We start from the raw sequence: 13702 nt of genomic DNA, 5'->3' as shown, positions 1-13702 counted from the left end.
ACACTTTTATGCAATATTCTTTTTTTTTTTAGATGTAACTGTATAATAGCATGCCACATCCCATGATAACAAGAGTGCCCTTATTCCACTCAAATCTAGACATCTTGAAGGGAGGTGAGAGACATCAGAATATTACGTTTTCAGCATAGATTGCATGCTAGATGACCTACACGGTCACCTGACCAAAGATTTTATTTGCTTTTTTGTCTGAGTAGCACTCAGAATTGTTGTCTGAGTGCTAAGAAGAAGCCTAACAGATTTACTTTCATAAGTGGAGCATTACGGCTATCCCTATAATGCTCTGCTCAATATATAAGGCAGACAGGCAGGATATCGGAGCCACAGACATCCAAAGGCCACTCGGCTGCCCTGACTAGGTGCTCTGTCTGGACCAGACACCCAGACACCCTCTGCTCAGGGGTGGCCAAAGCAGAGGCCTGACAGAGCCAGGGGGTCCGAGCCCCTGCCAAGCAGCCACCGGGAGTGAACTTGCAGGGCAAGGGCCCTGCGCAACGCCACCTCAGCCACTGCCTACAAGCGCAATAGACCACTGGACCACCTAACCCCACACCAAAACGGGATCAACTCAACTGTCAAGCAGTTCCTGGCCGGTGGCACGCATCCAGGGCCAACAGCCCCCACCATGCACCCCCAACCACACAAACTTGAGGTTTCTGCAGAGCACAAAGCCTCAGCAGCGTCAGCCCAGGGAGTACTAACCAGTTCAGCTCTACTGTCACTGCTCAGTCAATCCAAACGCTGGCGAAATGTTGGTGACCCCAAGCCTATCTCAACTAAACTCCCTCCAGAAACTCAATGACCTAAGACGCTGACATTTTATTGTTGTGGTATATTCACAACTGTTGTGGTTATTTGTTTAATTGTTTGAGATGAAGTAATTACCATCTACTTAAATGCCCCGCTTTCAATATATTATTTCACTGTAGCATGAACATTTTACATTTCAAGAAATTTCAATATCAGCATTTGAAATTTTAGGAATGATAATGTTGAACTGACAGTTGGATGCTGTGTCTCCAGGCTTTGTTTCAGTCTTTCAATATATTTTCCTGAGTTTCCTGTGTTTTTGTTTGTGCAGCATGCTCAGCGTCTCTATAGACATGTCTACCTGGCCTGTAAGGAGGAGAACAATGGGCCGGACCACTACAAGGCGCTCTTCAGCCTGCTGGCTGTACTTAGTGTAGAACTAGTTAACGAGGAGGTACTGGTGGACCTGATCCGACTGATCCTGGCTCTGCAGGTGAGAACAGACCATCTGACAGGAATACATGTTGCCGTGCTGCTGTTCTCCTCTCTAATAAACTATTCTGTGATTGGCTACTCAGGAACTGGGCATGTCCAATCAGGAGAATCTCTCTGTTTTTAACCGCTGCAGTCTTCATGCCATCTGCGCCGCCTCCCTCCATCTTCTGTCACAACTAGGCCTGCCTCCATCTCTCAATCACCATGTCACTCAGGTGATCAGAGTGTGAAAATAAGGAATGAAGGTGTGTTAATGTGAGGCAGCATATTTACTCTATTTTTGTGTACCTGCAGGTTATAGAAAGTCGTCAGAAGGACCAACCACAACTGCTGCCTGAAAACATCCTGTGTGACCAACCCAGGTACATAAACAAGCAAGTTATGTACAGTGGCTCTTTAGGTTGATGAAGTCTAAGTGTGGTGGGGCACTAGAGCAAGAAATTCCATGTCATGATTGAAAGAGATTCTGGTAAGTAATCAGAGACCTTAGGTGATTGAAGAGATGAGGGATGTGGCAAGGATTTGACTGTTACTAGGGTAGTTAAATAACTCTGCATCACAGGGTCACATGCACAAAAGAGATCTGTGCAAATTTCCTAAAGCCCTTTGGTGTTGCTTGGCTGTTTTGGTCAACATGTCTTTGTGACATCACATTTAAAGGTGGGACACTGTTATCGGATTAGCAAACTGAAATCTTGGTCACCTTTGGTGAAAAGTGTTGCTATATGTTGTGTTTCTTCTAATGAGGGATCACAGTTCTCAAGGGGCAGGTAACAAAAGATTTCTGGTTGGATTGCCTGTTGTAAACCTCTTGCAGCTTCTGGAGCACAAGCAGGCGGGAAACAGGTTCCAGCTAATGGTTTGGATCTGGTTGTTGCCTCAAGTGGAGTTTCAGTATTTTTGGGTCCTGTTCATATTCCATTCAATTCAATTCAGTTTTATTTATATAGTGCCAATTCACATCACATGTCACCTCAAGGCACTTCACAAAGTCAGTTCAATAGACTAATACAGATTTCAGGTTAGGTACATACATTCCAATTAATCCTAATCATTGAACAGTACAGTCAGATTCAGTTATTTATTCAAATTGGTTAAAAAGTTTTTCTATCTTAGGAAACCCAGCAGATTGCATCGAGTCAGTGACTTGTAGCATTCACTTCTCCTGGATGAGCATGTAGAGACAGTGGACAGTCACTGGCGTTGACTTTACAACATTCCCTCATAGTGAGCATGCATGTAGAGACAGTGGAGAGGAAAAACTCCCTTTTAACAGGAAGAAACCTCCAGCAGAACCAGGCTCAGTGTGAGCGGCCATCTGCCACGACCGACTGGGGGTTTGAGAGAACAGAGCAGAGACAGAAAAAGAACACAGAAGCAGTGATCCAGGGGTACTTTCTATGGGAAGAAAACATTAATGTTAGTGGATGCAGCTCCTTTAGTGGTTTCATCTAGGAAGAAAAAACAGATAAACTTTGAGCCAGTTTGCAAGTTTAGAGAATGAGAGTGTATACAGTTAGTCACAGTAAAAGCTCAGTCAGTAGCTATGTCTAGGAGAAAAATGGGGTTAAACACTGAAAGACAGAGAGAACATAAAGTTAAAAGCTGAAATAACAGCAAATAATGCAAAATTGGAGAGTAGTAGGAGAATGTAGCAGAGAGAGTCAAAGTGGTCATTATGTCATCCAATGGCCTAAGCCTATGGCAGCATACCTAGAGAGATAGCTCAAGATAACCTAAGCCATTCTAACTATAAGCTTTATCAAAAAGGAAAGTTATAAGCCTAACCTTAAAAGTAGACAAGGTTCCTGCCTCACGGGCTAAAACTGGGAGCTGGTTCCACAGGAAATGAGCCTGATAACTAAAGGATCTGCCTCCCTTTCTACTTCTAGAGACTCTAGGAACCACCAGTAAACCTACAGTCTGAGAACAAAGTGCTCTGTTAGGAATATATGGAACAATCAGATCTCTGATGTATGATGGAGCTAGATCTTTAAGGGCTTTATATGTGAGGAGGAGAATTTTAAATTCTATTCTGGATTTAACAGGGACCCAATGAAGGGAAGCTAAAGTAGGAGAAATATGATCTCTCTTTTTAATTTTCATCAGATTTCTTTCTGCAGCAATTTGAATCAGCTGAAGGCTTTTAACTGCATTTTGTGGACATCTTGATAGTAAAGAATTACAATAATCCAGCCTTGAAGTAACAAATGCATGAACTAGTTTTTCAGCGTCACTCCTGGATAGGATATTTCAAATTTTGGCAATGTTCCGGAGGTGAAAGAAGAAAAACCTAGAAACCTGTTTAATATGGGATTTAAATGACATGTCCTGGTCAAAAATAACACCAAGGTTTTTTACTTTATTACCAGAGGTCAGTTTAATGCCATCCAGGTTAAATGACTGACTAAGCAGTTTCTTTTTCAAAGACTCTGGTCCAAAGACGACAACTTCTGTCTTGTCTGGATTTAGAAGCAGAAAATGTAAAGTCATCCACGTTTTTATATCTTTAAGACATGCTTGTAGTCTATCTAACTGGTTAGGCTCATCAGGATTTATGAATAAGTAAAGCTGAGTATCATCAGCATAACAGTGAGAATTTATCCCTTGCTGCCTTATAATTTTACCTATTGGAAGCATATACAGGGGTTGGACAATGAAACTGAAACACCTGTCAATTTAGTGTGGGAGGTTTCATGGCTAAATTGGACCAGCCTGGTAGCCAGTCTTCATTGATTGCACATTGCACCAGTAAGAGCAGAGTGTGAAGGTTCAATTAGCAGGGTAAGAGCACAGTTTTGCTCAAAATATTGAAATGCACATAACATTATGGGTGACATACCAGAGTTCAAAAGAGGACAAATTGTTGGTGCACGTCTTGCTGGCGCATCTGTGATCAAGACAGCAAGTCTTTGTGATGTATCAAGAGCCACGGTATCCAGGGTAATGTCAGCATACCACCAAGAAGGACGAACCACATCCAACAGGATTAACTGTGGACGCAAGAGGAAGCTGTCTGAAAGGGATGTTCGGGTGCTAACCCGGATTGTATCCAAAAAACATAAAACCACAGCTGCCCAAATCACGGCACAATTAAATGTGCACCTCAACTCTCCTGTTTCCACCAGAACTGTCCGTCAGGAGCTCCACAGGGTCAATATACACGGCCGGGCTGCTATAGCCAAACCTTTGGTCACTCATGCCATTGCCAAACGTCGGTTTCAATAATGCAAGGAGCGCAAATCTTGGGCTGTGGACAATGTGAAACATGTATTGTTCTCTGATGAGTCCACCTTTACTGTTTTCCCCACATCCGGGAGAGTTACGGTGTGGAGAAGCCCCAAAGAAGCGTACCACCCAGACTGTTGCATGCCCAGAGTGAAGCATGGGGGTGGATCAGTGATGGTTTGGGCTGCCATATCATGGCAATTCCTTGGCCCAATACTTGTGCTAGATGGGCGCGTCACTGCCAAGGTCTACCGATCCATTCTTGAGGACCATGTGCATCCAATGATTCAAACATTGTATCCTGAAGGTGGTGCCGTGTATCAGGATGAAAATGCACCAATACACACAGCAAGACTGGTGAAAGATTGGTTTGATGAACATGAAAGTGAAGTTGAACATCTCCCATGGCCTGCACAGTCAATATTATTGAGCCACTTTGGGGTGTTTTGGAGGAGCGAGTCAGGAAACGTTTTCCTCCACCAGGATCACGTAGTGACCTGGCCACTATCCTGCAAGAAGAATGGCTTAAAATCCCTCTGACCACTGTGCAGGACTTGTATATGTCATTCCCAAGATGAATTGACGCTGTATTGGCCGCAAAAGGAGGCCCTACACCATACTAATAAATTATTGTGGTCTAAAACCAGGTGTTTCAGTTTCATTGTCCAACCCCTGTATATAGTAAAGAGAATTGGCCCAAGTACTGAACTCTGTGGTACTCCACAATTAACCCTGGAGTTTGAAGATGATTTATCATTTACATGAACAAACTGGAATCTGTCAGACAAATAAGATTTAAACCAGGCTAGCGCTGTTCCCCTGATCCCTACAGCATATTCCAGCCTTTTTAAGAGAATATTATGGTCAACTGTATCAAATGCAGCACTGAGATCTAACAGAACCAGTACACACCCAAGTCATGTTCCAGAATGGCATGTTCCAGCCTTTCTGGAACATGCTGAGAAGAGAGTATTGTGATCGACTGTATCAAATGCAGCACTGAGATCTAACATGACGAATACAGACACAAGTCCGTTATCTGAAGCTAGGAGGATATCATTAGTGACTTTCAGCAGAGCTGTTTTAGTGCTATGATGAGCTCTTAAACCTGACTGAAGCTCTTGAAACAGATTATTGCTGTGTTAATGCTCACACATTTGATTAGCAACTATTTGCTCAAGAATTTTAGATGAGAACGGAAGATTGGATATAGGTCTGTAATTTTTAAATCATTTTGATCAGCGAAGGTTTCTTAAGTAAAGGTTTAATTACAACTACCTTAAAAGCCTGTGGTACATATCAATTTACTAAGGATAGATTAATCATATCTTGATTGGGGCTGGTAATCAGAGGGAACATTTCTTTAAGCAATTTGGTTGGGATTGGGTCTAAGATACAAGTTGAAGGTTTAGATGAAGCTAATATTTTGATAACTCAGGAAGCTACACAAGATCAAAACAGTCCAAACAGATCAGGTTCTACAGTTACTTCCAATGTTGCCTGCTTGCTGAGGATGAAGTAATCATCTTCGGGAGTATGACAATGATTTTATTTTTAATAGAATCCATTTTATTTCAAAAGAAACCCATAAAGTCATGACTGCTAAGAGCTAAGGCAATGGATGGCTCAACAGAGCTATGACTCTGTGTAAGTTTAGCAACGGTACTAAAAAAAAACCTCAGATTCTTATTCTCTTCTATTAATGATGAGAAATAAGCTGTTCTGGCTTGGCGAAGTGTCTTTTTATACAACAGTAGACTATTTTTCCAGATTGAGTAGGAATCCTCTAGGTGTGTAGTGTTTTCTCTTCAATTTTCTAACATTGTGCTTTAAAGTACGCAGCTCTGAATTAAATCAGGGAGCCTGCCTCCTATGAATAAATACGTTCTTTTTCAAGGTTGCTGCATTGTCTAATGCACCACGCAGTGATGAAGTAACACTATGAACAAGAGAATCAATTTGTGAAGTGGAAGAAACAAAATTATTGCCCTCCACAGTGTTTTTCTGTGATAATGCAGAAATTAAAAGTGGAACAGATTCTTTAAAGGTTGTTACAGTATTGTCTGATAATGATCTACTATAATGAAATTTTCTTTCAGGGGTGGAGTACTCGGCTAAATTAAACTCAAAGGTTATTAAAAAATGGTCAGACAGGACAGGGTTATGAGAAAATATTGTTATGTCTTTACACTCAATGCCATGTGTCAACACAAGGTCCAGAGAATGAAGACAAAGGTGGGTAGGTTTGTTAATGTTTTGAGCAAAGCCAATTGAGTCTAAGGTAGCATTAAAGGCTATATTTAAGCTATCACTTTCAGTGTCAACATGAATGTTAAAATCACCTACTATAATAACCTTATCTATATTTAACACTAAATCAGATAAAAAGTCTGAAAACTGGTCTAAAAATTTAGATAAGGGCCTGGTGGACGGTACAAAACAACAAACAGAAGTGGTTTTAGTGCTTTGCAATTTGGATGAGGAAAACTAAGGATTAAATATTCAAAAGAGTTGTGCCTAGTAATTTGTCTGGGAGTAATCAATAAATCGGACTGAAAGATGGTTGCTTCTCCTCCTCCTTGCCCAGTATTTCGAGGTATGTACAAAAATGTAAATAATTAGTAGGAGTTGACTCATTTATAGTAACATATTCCTCTTGCTGTAGCCAGGTTTCTGTGAGACAAAATAAATCAATCTGATTGTCACAAATCAAGTCATTAGAGAGATCTTATGTTCAGTAAGCCATATTTAATCGTTTTATTTTTCTTTTCAGTCTGAGTTGTGTTTATTTTTATGAGATTTTCATGATTTCCTCCTTTTAGATTATTTTTTAATCAATTAAATTTTGGTCGTGGGTGAGACACTGTCTTAATAGGGTAATGGGTGGGTAGCAGTACAGAAGCTGCAGAGAGGAGTATTAAACTAAGACCCTGCTTCCTGGTCTGAACCCTGGGTTGTCAGAGTTTTGGAGAACTAATACATTCGGCCAGATTCCTAGAAAGAAGAGCTGCTCCATCCAAAGTGGGATGGATGCCGTCTCTCCGGATCAGACCAGGTTTTCCCCAAAATGTTCGCCAGTTATCAATGTAGCCCACATTGTTTTCTGGACACCACCTAGACAGCCAGCGGTTGAATGACAGCATGCGGCTAAACATGTCGTCACTGGTCAGATCGGGGAGGGGAGCAGAGAAAATTACGGAGTCCGACATTGTTTTGGCAAACTTACACCGAAGCAGCACTAACTTTGGTGACCTCCGATTGGCGTAACCGGGTATCATTACCGCCAGCGTGAATAACAATCTTACTGTATTTACGCTTATCCTTAGCCATCAATTTCAGGTATGATTTGATGTCGCCCGTTCTGGCTCCTGGCAGACATTTGACTATGGTCGCTGGTGTCTCTAGTGCCACGTTTCTGACTATGGAGCTGCCAATTACCAGAGTCGGCTTCTCAGCGGGTGTGTCGTTGAGCGGGTAAAATCTGTTAGAAACGCAGACCTGTGGTGACCTGTGGGCTGGGATCTAGGACTGTGCTTTCTACGTACTGTCACCCAGCTGGCCTGAGGCCCCGGCTGCGCGGGCTCTGCTGGAGGACTGCGACGGGGAGCTACCCTTGGTGGCTCCGCACTGGCCAAGGGGCCTCAGCTATCTGTTGGTTTTCCAACATCGTGGAGCGGGGCCTCCAATTCCAACACCCTCGCCTCCAAAGCTACAAAAATGCTACATTTATCACACATACCATTATCACTAAAGGAGGCAGAGGAGTAACTGAACATCTGACACAGAGAGCAGGAGAGAAGAGGAGACTCAGAGAGAGAAACAGCAGAACGGGTAGCCATGGTGTAGCTAACGCTAAGCTAGCAACCACTTACCACTACTAGAAAAACCGTGTAAGACACGGAGAGTCCGTTAAAAGTAGCAACAGAAAATATGTGTTTTAACATGCTTATGTATTATAACAAGTCAGAGATATCACAGTAGAGAGAAATATGATCAATCGAGAGAGCCTTCACACACCAAACAATCCACCGAGTGCAACAGTGAAAACAGGAAGTGACGAATACGCCTTATCACGCCTATGCAGCAGTACAACAATGCTACAGATTATTAGGTGGCTGGGAGCTGTGATGGGGACATTACACTATTCTGTTATGGTAATGAGGGAAATTAGCAGACATAGAAACTCTAGATTTATGTTAAAGCCCTCTACATTGGTAATGATCTGTGGGTTGTGACTGAAGCAATAAGATTAGTTCTCCATTAAGGAAAACAAGTTTGCATCAAAAGACGTAATAAGCTGGTTTTAATTTGTGTTTATTAGGCTTCCAAAGGAAGATCTGAGGGTGGACAAAGCTTTTCTGTTTGTTCAGTCCAAGATCTGCGATGCACTGACAGGAAGCAGCTACAGTGCACAATGTGAATGCCTGAACACACCGTACACACCTCAGCTGGCAGGTATCTGCACTACTTAACCCATGAGAAAACCTAAAGCCAAGTTTCTTAGTTATCAGTACTTTCTAATGAACATTTTTTTAAGAATTGCTTATACAACAAAACAACAGTGTAAAAGTCTGCCCTGGGATTTATGATTCTTAGACTTTGGTTTGGTTTCAGATGAAGATCGTCTGTCCAGGAAGATAAGTACCGCAGACACCGTCTCTCTCCAGATAGCCATAGACCATGAGTCCAGTTCTGATCCTCAGGTTTGTTTCTGTGTGCTTAAGTTTAACTGTGCATCTCCACGTTTATTTATGTTTAACTTTGTGCTCTGCAGAAACCTCCGACTGAGCAGATCACCTTTGAGACGCTGAAGAACACCATTGGTAAAATGTTTCATCTCCTACATGCATGTTGTCATGATTTGTTTCTGCATTTCTTAGAGACGTTGTCTTTCTTTTAGAGGATAGAGGACCTGTGGAGGAGGAGGAAAGGAGGAAGAGGATGCAGGTGGTGGAGAGGTTTCAGACGGCTCCTTTTGAGGAAATAGCAGCTCTCTGTGGATCCAGGGTGAGACACTTACTGAAGTAAACCTGGAGTAATTCTGTTTGGTTTCTAAGGTGAAGGTTTATCTGAGTGTAAAACTGTTTCTGGTTCTGATTTACTGTAATCAGGTCATCAGTTCGTCCCAGAATCTCAATCTAAAAATGAACCTTTTTGGAAGATCTTGGTCAGACTGGAATCTTTGTGAACAAACAGATGTACAGTTCTAGTGGTTCTGGATGGAAACATGTCAAACCACCAAACTAACTGATGGTTCTGTCTTCTCCACAGACCTCATTGCTTCAGTCCAAACTAGATCAGGTCTTTGATCTGATTGTTCGTCCTCCTCCGTCTCCATCTGGACAATCGTCTCGTCGTTCAACGCCGATCTATGAGATGAAGTTTCCTGACCTCTGTGTGTATTAGAGACTCAACAGGATGACCTGGATCATTATGAAGCATCTGATGATGTGTTCAAGGAACAGAGGACAGAACAACTGAGGACTGGAAACATGTAACATGAGTCATGTTTTGTGTTCATAGAAGACGTTTTTCTCAGTGGCTGTTTTGTTCCTCTGAGAAAGATTTAGTTTTTGTGTTGATCTCAGTATTTCCCAGTTTTATGTTTCATTTTGTTGTGATTCTTGAAGTGTGATTGTCAAAAAGAAAACTTCATTTTAAATCATGTTGAACTAATTTAACTTTAACTGTCCTTTTATTTGGTTTTGTCCCTAAACTTTAAACCAACTCTTTATTTTCCTCTCCAGGCTGCAGAGTCTGCTGATATAAACATGCATCATGCATTCATGTTTTTCCTGATAAACTGTGTAAAATAATGTGCACTACATGTGGCATCCCTGCTACTTCACACTTTGAGCTTGTTAAATGTTTGAAGCTAAATATTTCTAGGATAAAAGACATCATCTGGCAGATTAGCTCAGATTGCTTCAGAACTCTTACATTATGAAATGCAAATGTGAATAAGCCAACAGCTCAGTGTGATGGACTAAGGTACAGAGAATGTTTAGTGTCCTTGGCTGTGGCTTTAGGAAACAACAGCAAAGTGTCTGGTTGGATACCTCAAGGTGTTTGCTCAGAGTTCCGAGATGTTCTGGGGATCAAGACTGAGAAGGTCCATGTTTTTAAAAACCAAAACTAAACAATTGAGAAACTTTGAACAACATTTCAAATAGTTTAATCAGTGTGAGCCAATAGCTCAACATGATAGACCGTAGGGTGGAGATTTGAGAAAGTCTGGGTTCACCTTCTCATAAGGAACCTTTTAGGAGCCGATTTGTTGTGAAGAACCTCAGAGTCTGTATTTTGAGGAGTTCAGGGTTCAAAATGAAAAGTTGAAAAGCGCCAAGAGAAGAGAGATGAGAGGGTAGCAGATCTGATGGTGTGGTTGACCTGTCTGTGACCAGAAGATGCCAGTGGCGGAGTTCCTGGGTTCAAGTCCTGCCTGAGCTACAACATGGAGAGAAGATCTAGTCCTGCTGCAGAGAGTGTGTGAGGGGGCCGTGTCTCCTCCCCGGCTTCTCAGGAGGTAAATGGATGAGGTTATGAGCTTCTAAACAACACAGGATCAATATTTTATTACACACTCTGGATCTTCTGCACTGACACACTTTCACTGCTTGGACCTGATTCCTTTTGGCTAAACTACACTTTGATACCAGTGACTTTAAACCTGAAACTGTATTAAACTCACTGGGAATGTAGAGTTCTACTGGGAGAACAACAGGAACAACTTTGGACCTGAGTAGAACCTGCTGCTGCTTTCTTTCTTCAGCTTCTGGACCTCCCCATCAAAATGCTTCAAAGCTGGATTCAAATCTAATTTTCTTACATGGAGACTCTAAAACAGATCATCCAGATTGGTTCAACACCAACATCTGATCTGAGTTTCAGCAGAAACTTACAAAACATCTCAGCATCAGCATCTGGAGAACAACATGCTAAATTCAGCTAAACTGCTGAAAGAAGTTCAACCAACCTTCAGAAACTCAACATCTCAGCTGAACTCAAGTCTCTGAAGACAGTCAAACATCTTCAAGCAGTTCAAACCAGTTAGCATGTTCTCCTCCACATGCTAACACCAACATGTTGTGGAAGTTCTTCAGCAAACAGATCAAACTCCAAAGCTGAGCTAGAAGAACCTTGGATCTAAATGACCTCAGTTAGTGTTTCAATGCAACAAACTTTCATTTGAATCCAACATTTAAACCAATCTCATTGAGCTCATCCAGAAGTTGGAGAACCAAAGCAGCAGTTTCAGGTTTCCTCACATCTAAACCTTCTCCTCTTCCTCACCATCTGAACTCCACATTCACAGTCACATTAATACAGTTACAGATTTAAAGTCTGATTGATATCAAAGTGCAGTTACCCAAATGTTGGCTCCATGTGCTTCCTCCATCCAAACCAGCTCAGGTGAAAGGTCAGACTGTCAAACAGGAAGTGAAGGCTTCCACTTCCTTTTATAGGGCGGGGCCAGGCAGCCTCCACTAACAGGGTGGGGTGATGTAGTTTGAAATCACTCCAGATGACAATCATCGTCTCTCTTGTGATCCACTAACAGGATGGTATTCTCTCTGGTTTCTTCAGGATGGTCAAAGCGTCAGTTGGAGATAGATCTGGACTGCAGGCGTGTTTCTCAACAATAAACCAGAACAGGAACCCAAAGAGACCCAGAAAATGGTTCCTCTGTCTTCCTGTCCATCAGATATGTGTCTCCTTTTGATACTGTTATGGAAAATTTTAGTGCCTTGCTTTCTTTTCTACTAGATACTCTGCAGGATCTGATAAAAGTATTCAAACCCTTCTGTGTTATTCTCTTCTGCTTCCAGGGTCAGGACAGACTGTTTAGTCTTACAGAGATGGTTTTTCAACCTTCTCCAATTCACTTGTATGAGATAACTTGTCCACACTGTGTAAGGTTCCATTTCCATCGTCAACATGTCTAGGACAACAGGTTTCACCTTGTCTTTCTGGGTCTCATGAGAGTTACCTTGAAAACTGTTGTAGCTTATCAGGAGAACCTTTGCTTTGTCTAGTCAGAACGATTTGGCAGCACTACTGAGCACATCTCCAAAGCTGTAAAAAATCCTTCTCTCTTGCAAGATTATAATAAAGCTGATTCTGTGTGACAATCATCGGTCTGTCTTGATAAAAACAAATTTTTCTACAGCAATACCTTTAAAAGTCTGATGTTAATCTGCTGAAAGAAGAACCTGAAGGAACAATGTTATCTTCATTTTATTTTTGAGCTTTTCTTCCATTTATTTCTTACAACAATTTCTGTTTGAAGACAGCCTCCCCTACCCACTGCAGTAGGAATGGTTTCTGCTGATCCAGATTGTGATGTAAACAGAAACTGAATTAATAGAACCTGAACAAAAAACTTGACATCATTTTTATAAAGTTTGTCAAAGTTGGTCCAGTTGACCCTCTCAGAATCAGTATCAGAATCAGCTTTAATGCCAAGTTTGCACACCAACAAGGAATCTGACTCTGGTACACTTTGCTCTGAGTGATTTTTTCCGATATATATGTATTGTTCAAGATTAAAGTTATAAAATGATCTACACAGACAAAAAGGAAAAATGTAAAAAACAATATAATAAGATTCATTATTGACAGCTGAAAAAGACACTCCAATCCTGTAAGTGGTGGTAATGCCAGCCACCAAAAAACAGCACTACCGGAAGATACAGAAGAAGGAAAAACTACACAAGAATTCACTAAAACATTTAAAACACAAGTCAAAAGAATACAAAGCAAAAGAATGTAGATAAATATGCATGAAGTTATTTTTAACTTTTTACAACAGTGGCAGCAGAGATGCAGAGAATTTGGAGGTATTTCCATCTGAAGTCAGTTTGTCCACCTATGATGTTCTTTCTTCTTAGAGCAAACAGGAAGGATAGATAAGAACATGTTTCTAAGACGTTAACATCCAGGTTTTCCTGCTAATGAGGCCATAAAGGGAGTGACTCCACATCCAGCAGCAGAACCAAGCTCAGCATGACCCAGCTGCTCTGGACCAACTGTTGGATCTGCCAGAACCACTGTGAGTCTCTGGCATGTTTCATGCTTCGTTTGTCTCTCAGTCTAACATCAGACGTGTTGCTGCACTTCATCTCTGAGAGAAACTTCGCAGGGTACCTGCTCCATTCCAGCACTTAAAGTCAAACCAGGTAAATCAAGCTGACAGTGAAAGTCTGATCTG

General features: G+C 41.6%; 1 protein-coding gene across 2 annotated transcripts in view; it reads left to right on the top strand.

Moving 5' to 3' along the window:
- The window catches only part of LOC124861425 (protein EFR3 homolog B-like), a 33199-nt gene extending 21139 nt beyond the window's left edge, over positions 1–12060 (top strand). For both annotated transcript variants that reach the window (XM_047355189.1, XM_047355190.1), the window contains 8 exons: positions 1100–1261; positions 1347–1478; positions 1558–1625; positions 8813–8946; positions 9106–9194; positions 9266–9314; positions 9392–9498; positions 9763–12060. In XM_047355189.1, the coding sequence (XP_047211145.1) occupies positions 1100–1261; positions 1347–1478; positions 1558–1625; positions 8813–8946; positions 9106–9194; positions 9266–9314; positions 9392–9498; positions 9763–9897 (876 nt within the window). In that variant the 3' untranslated portion in view covers positions 9898–12060. The remainder of the gene's footprint in view (positions 1–1099; positions 1262–1346; positions 1479–1557; positions 1626–8812; positions 8947–9105; positions 9195–9265; positions 9315–9391; positions 9499–9762) is intronic.
- The last annotated feature ends 1642 nt before the right edge of the window (positions 12061–13702 follow it).

The sequence above is a fragment of the Girardinichthys multiradiatus genome, chromosome 24, assembly GCF_021462225.1.
Source record: "Girardinichthys multiradiatus isolate DD_20200921_A chromosome 24, DD_fGirMul_XY1, whole genome shotgun sequence".
NCBI classification, from domain to species: domain Eukaryota; kingdom Metazoa; phylum Chordata; class Actinopteri; order Cyprinodontiformes; family Goodeidae; genus Girardinichthys; species Girardinichthys multiradiatus.
This window is presented reverse-complemented; position numbering and strand designations above follow the sequence as displayed.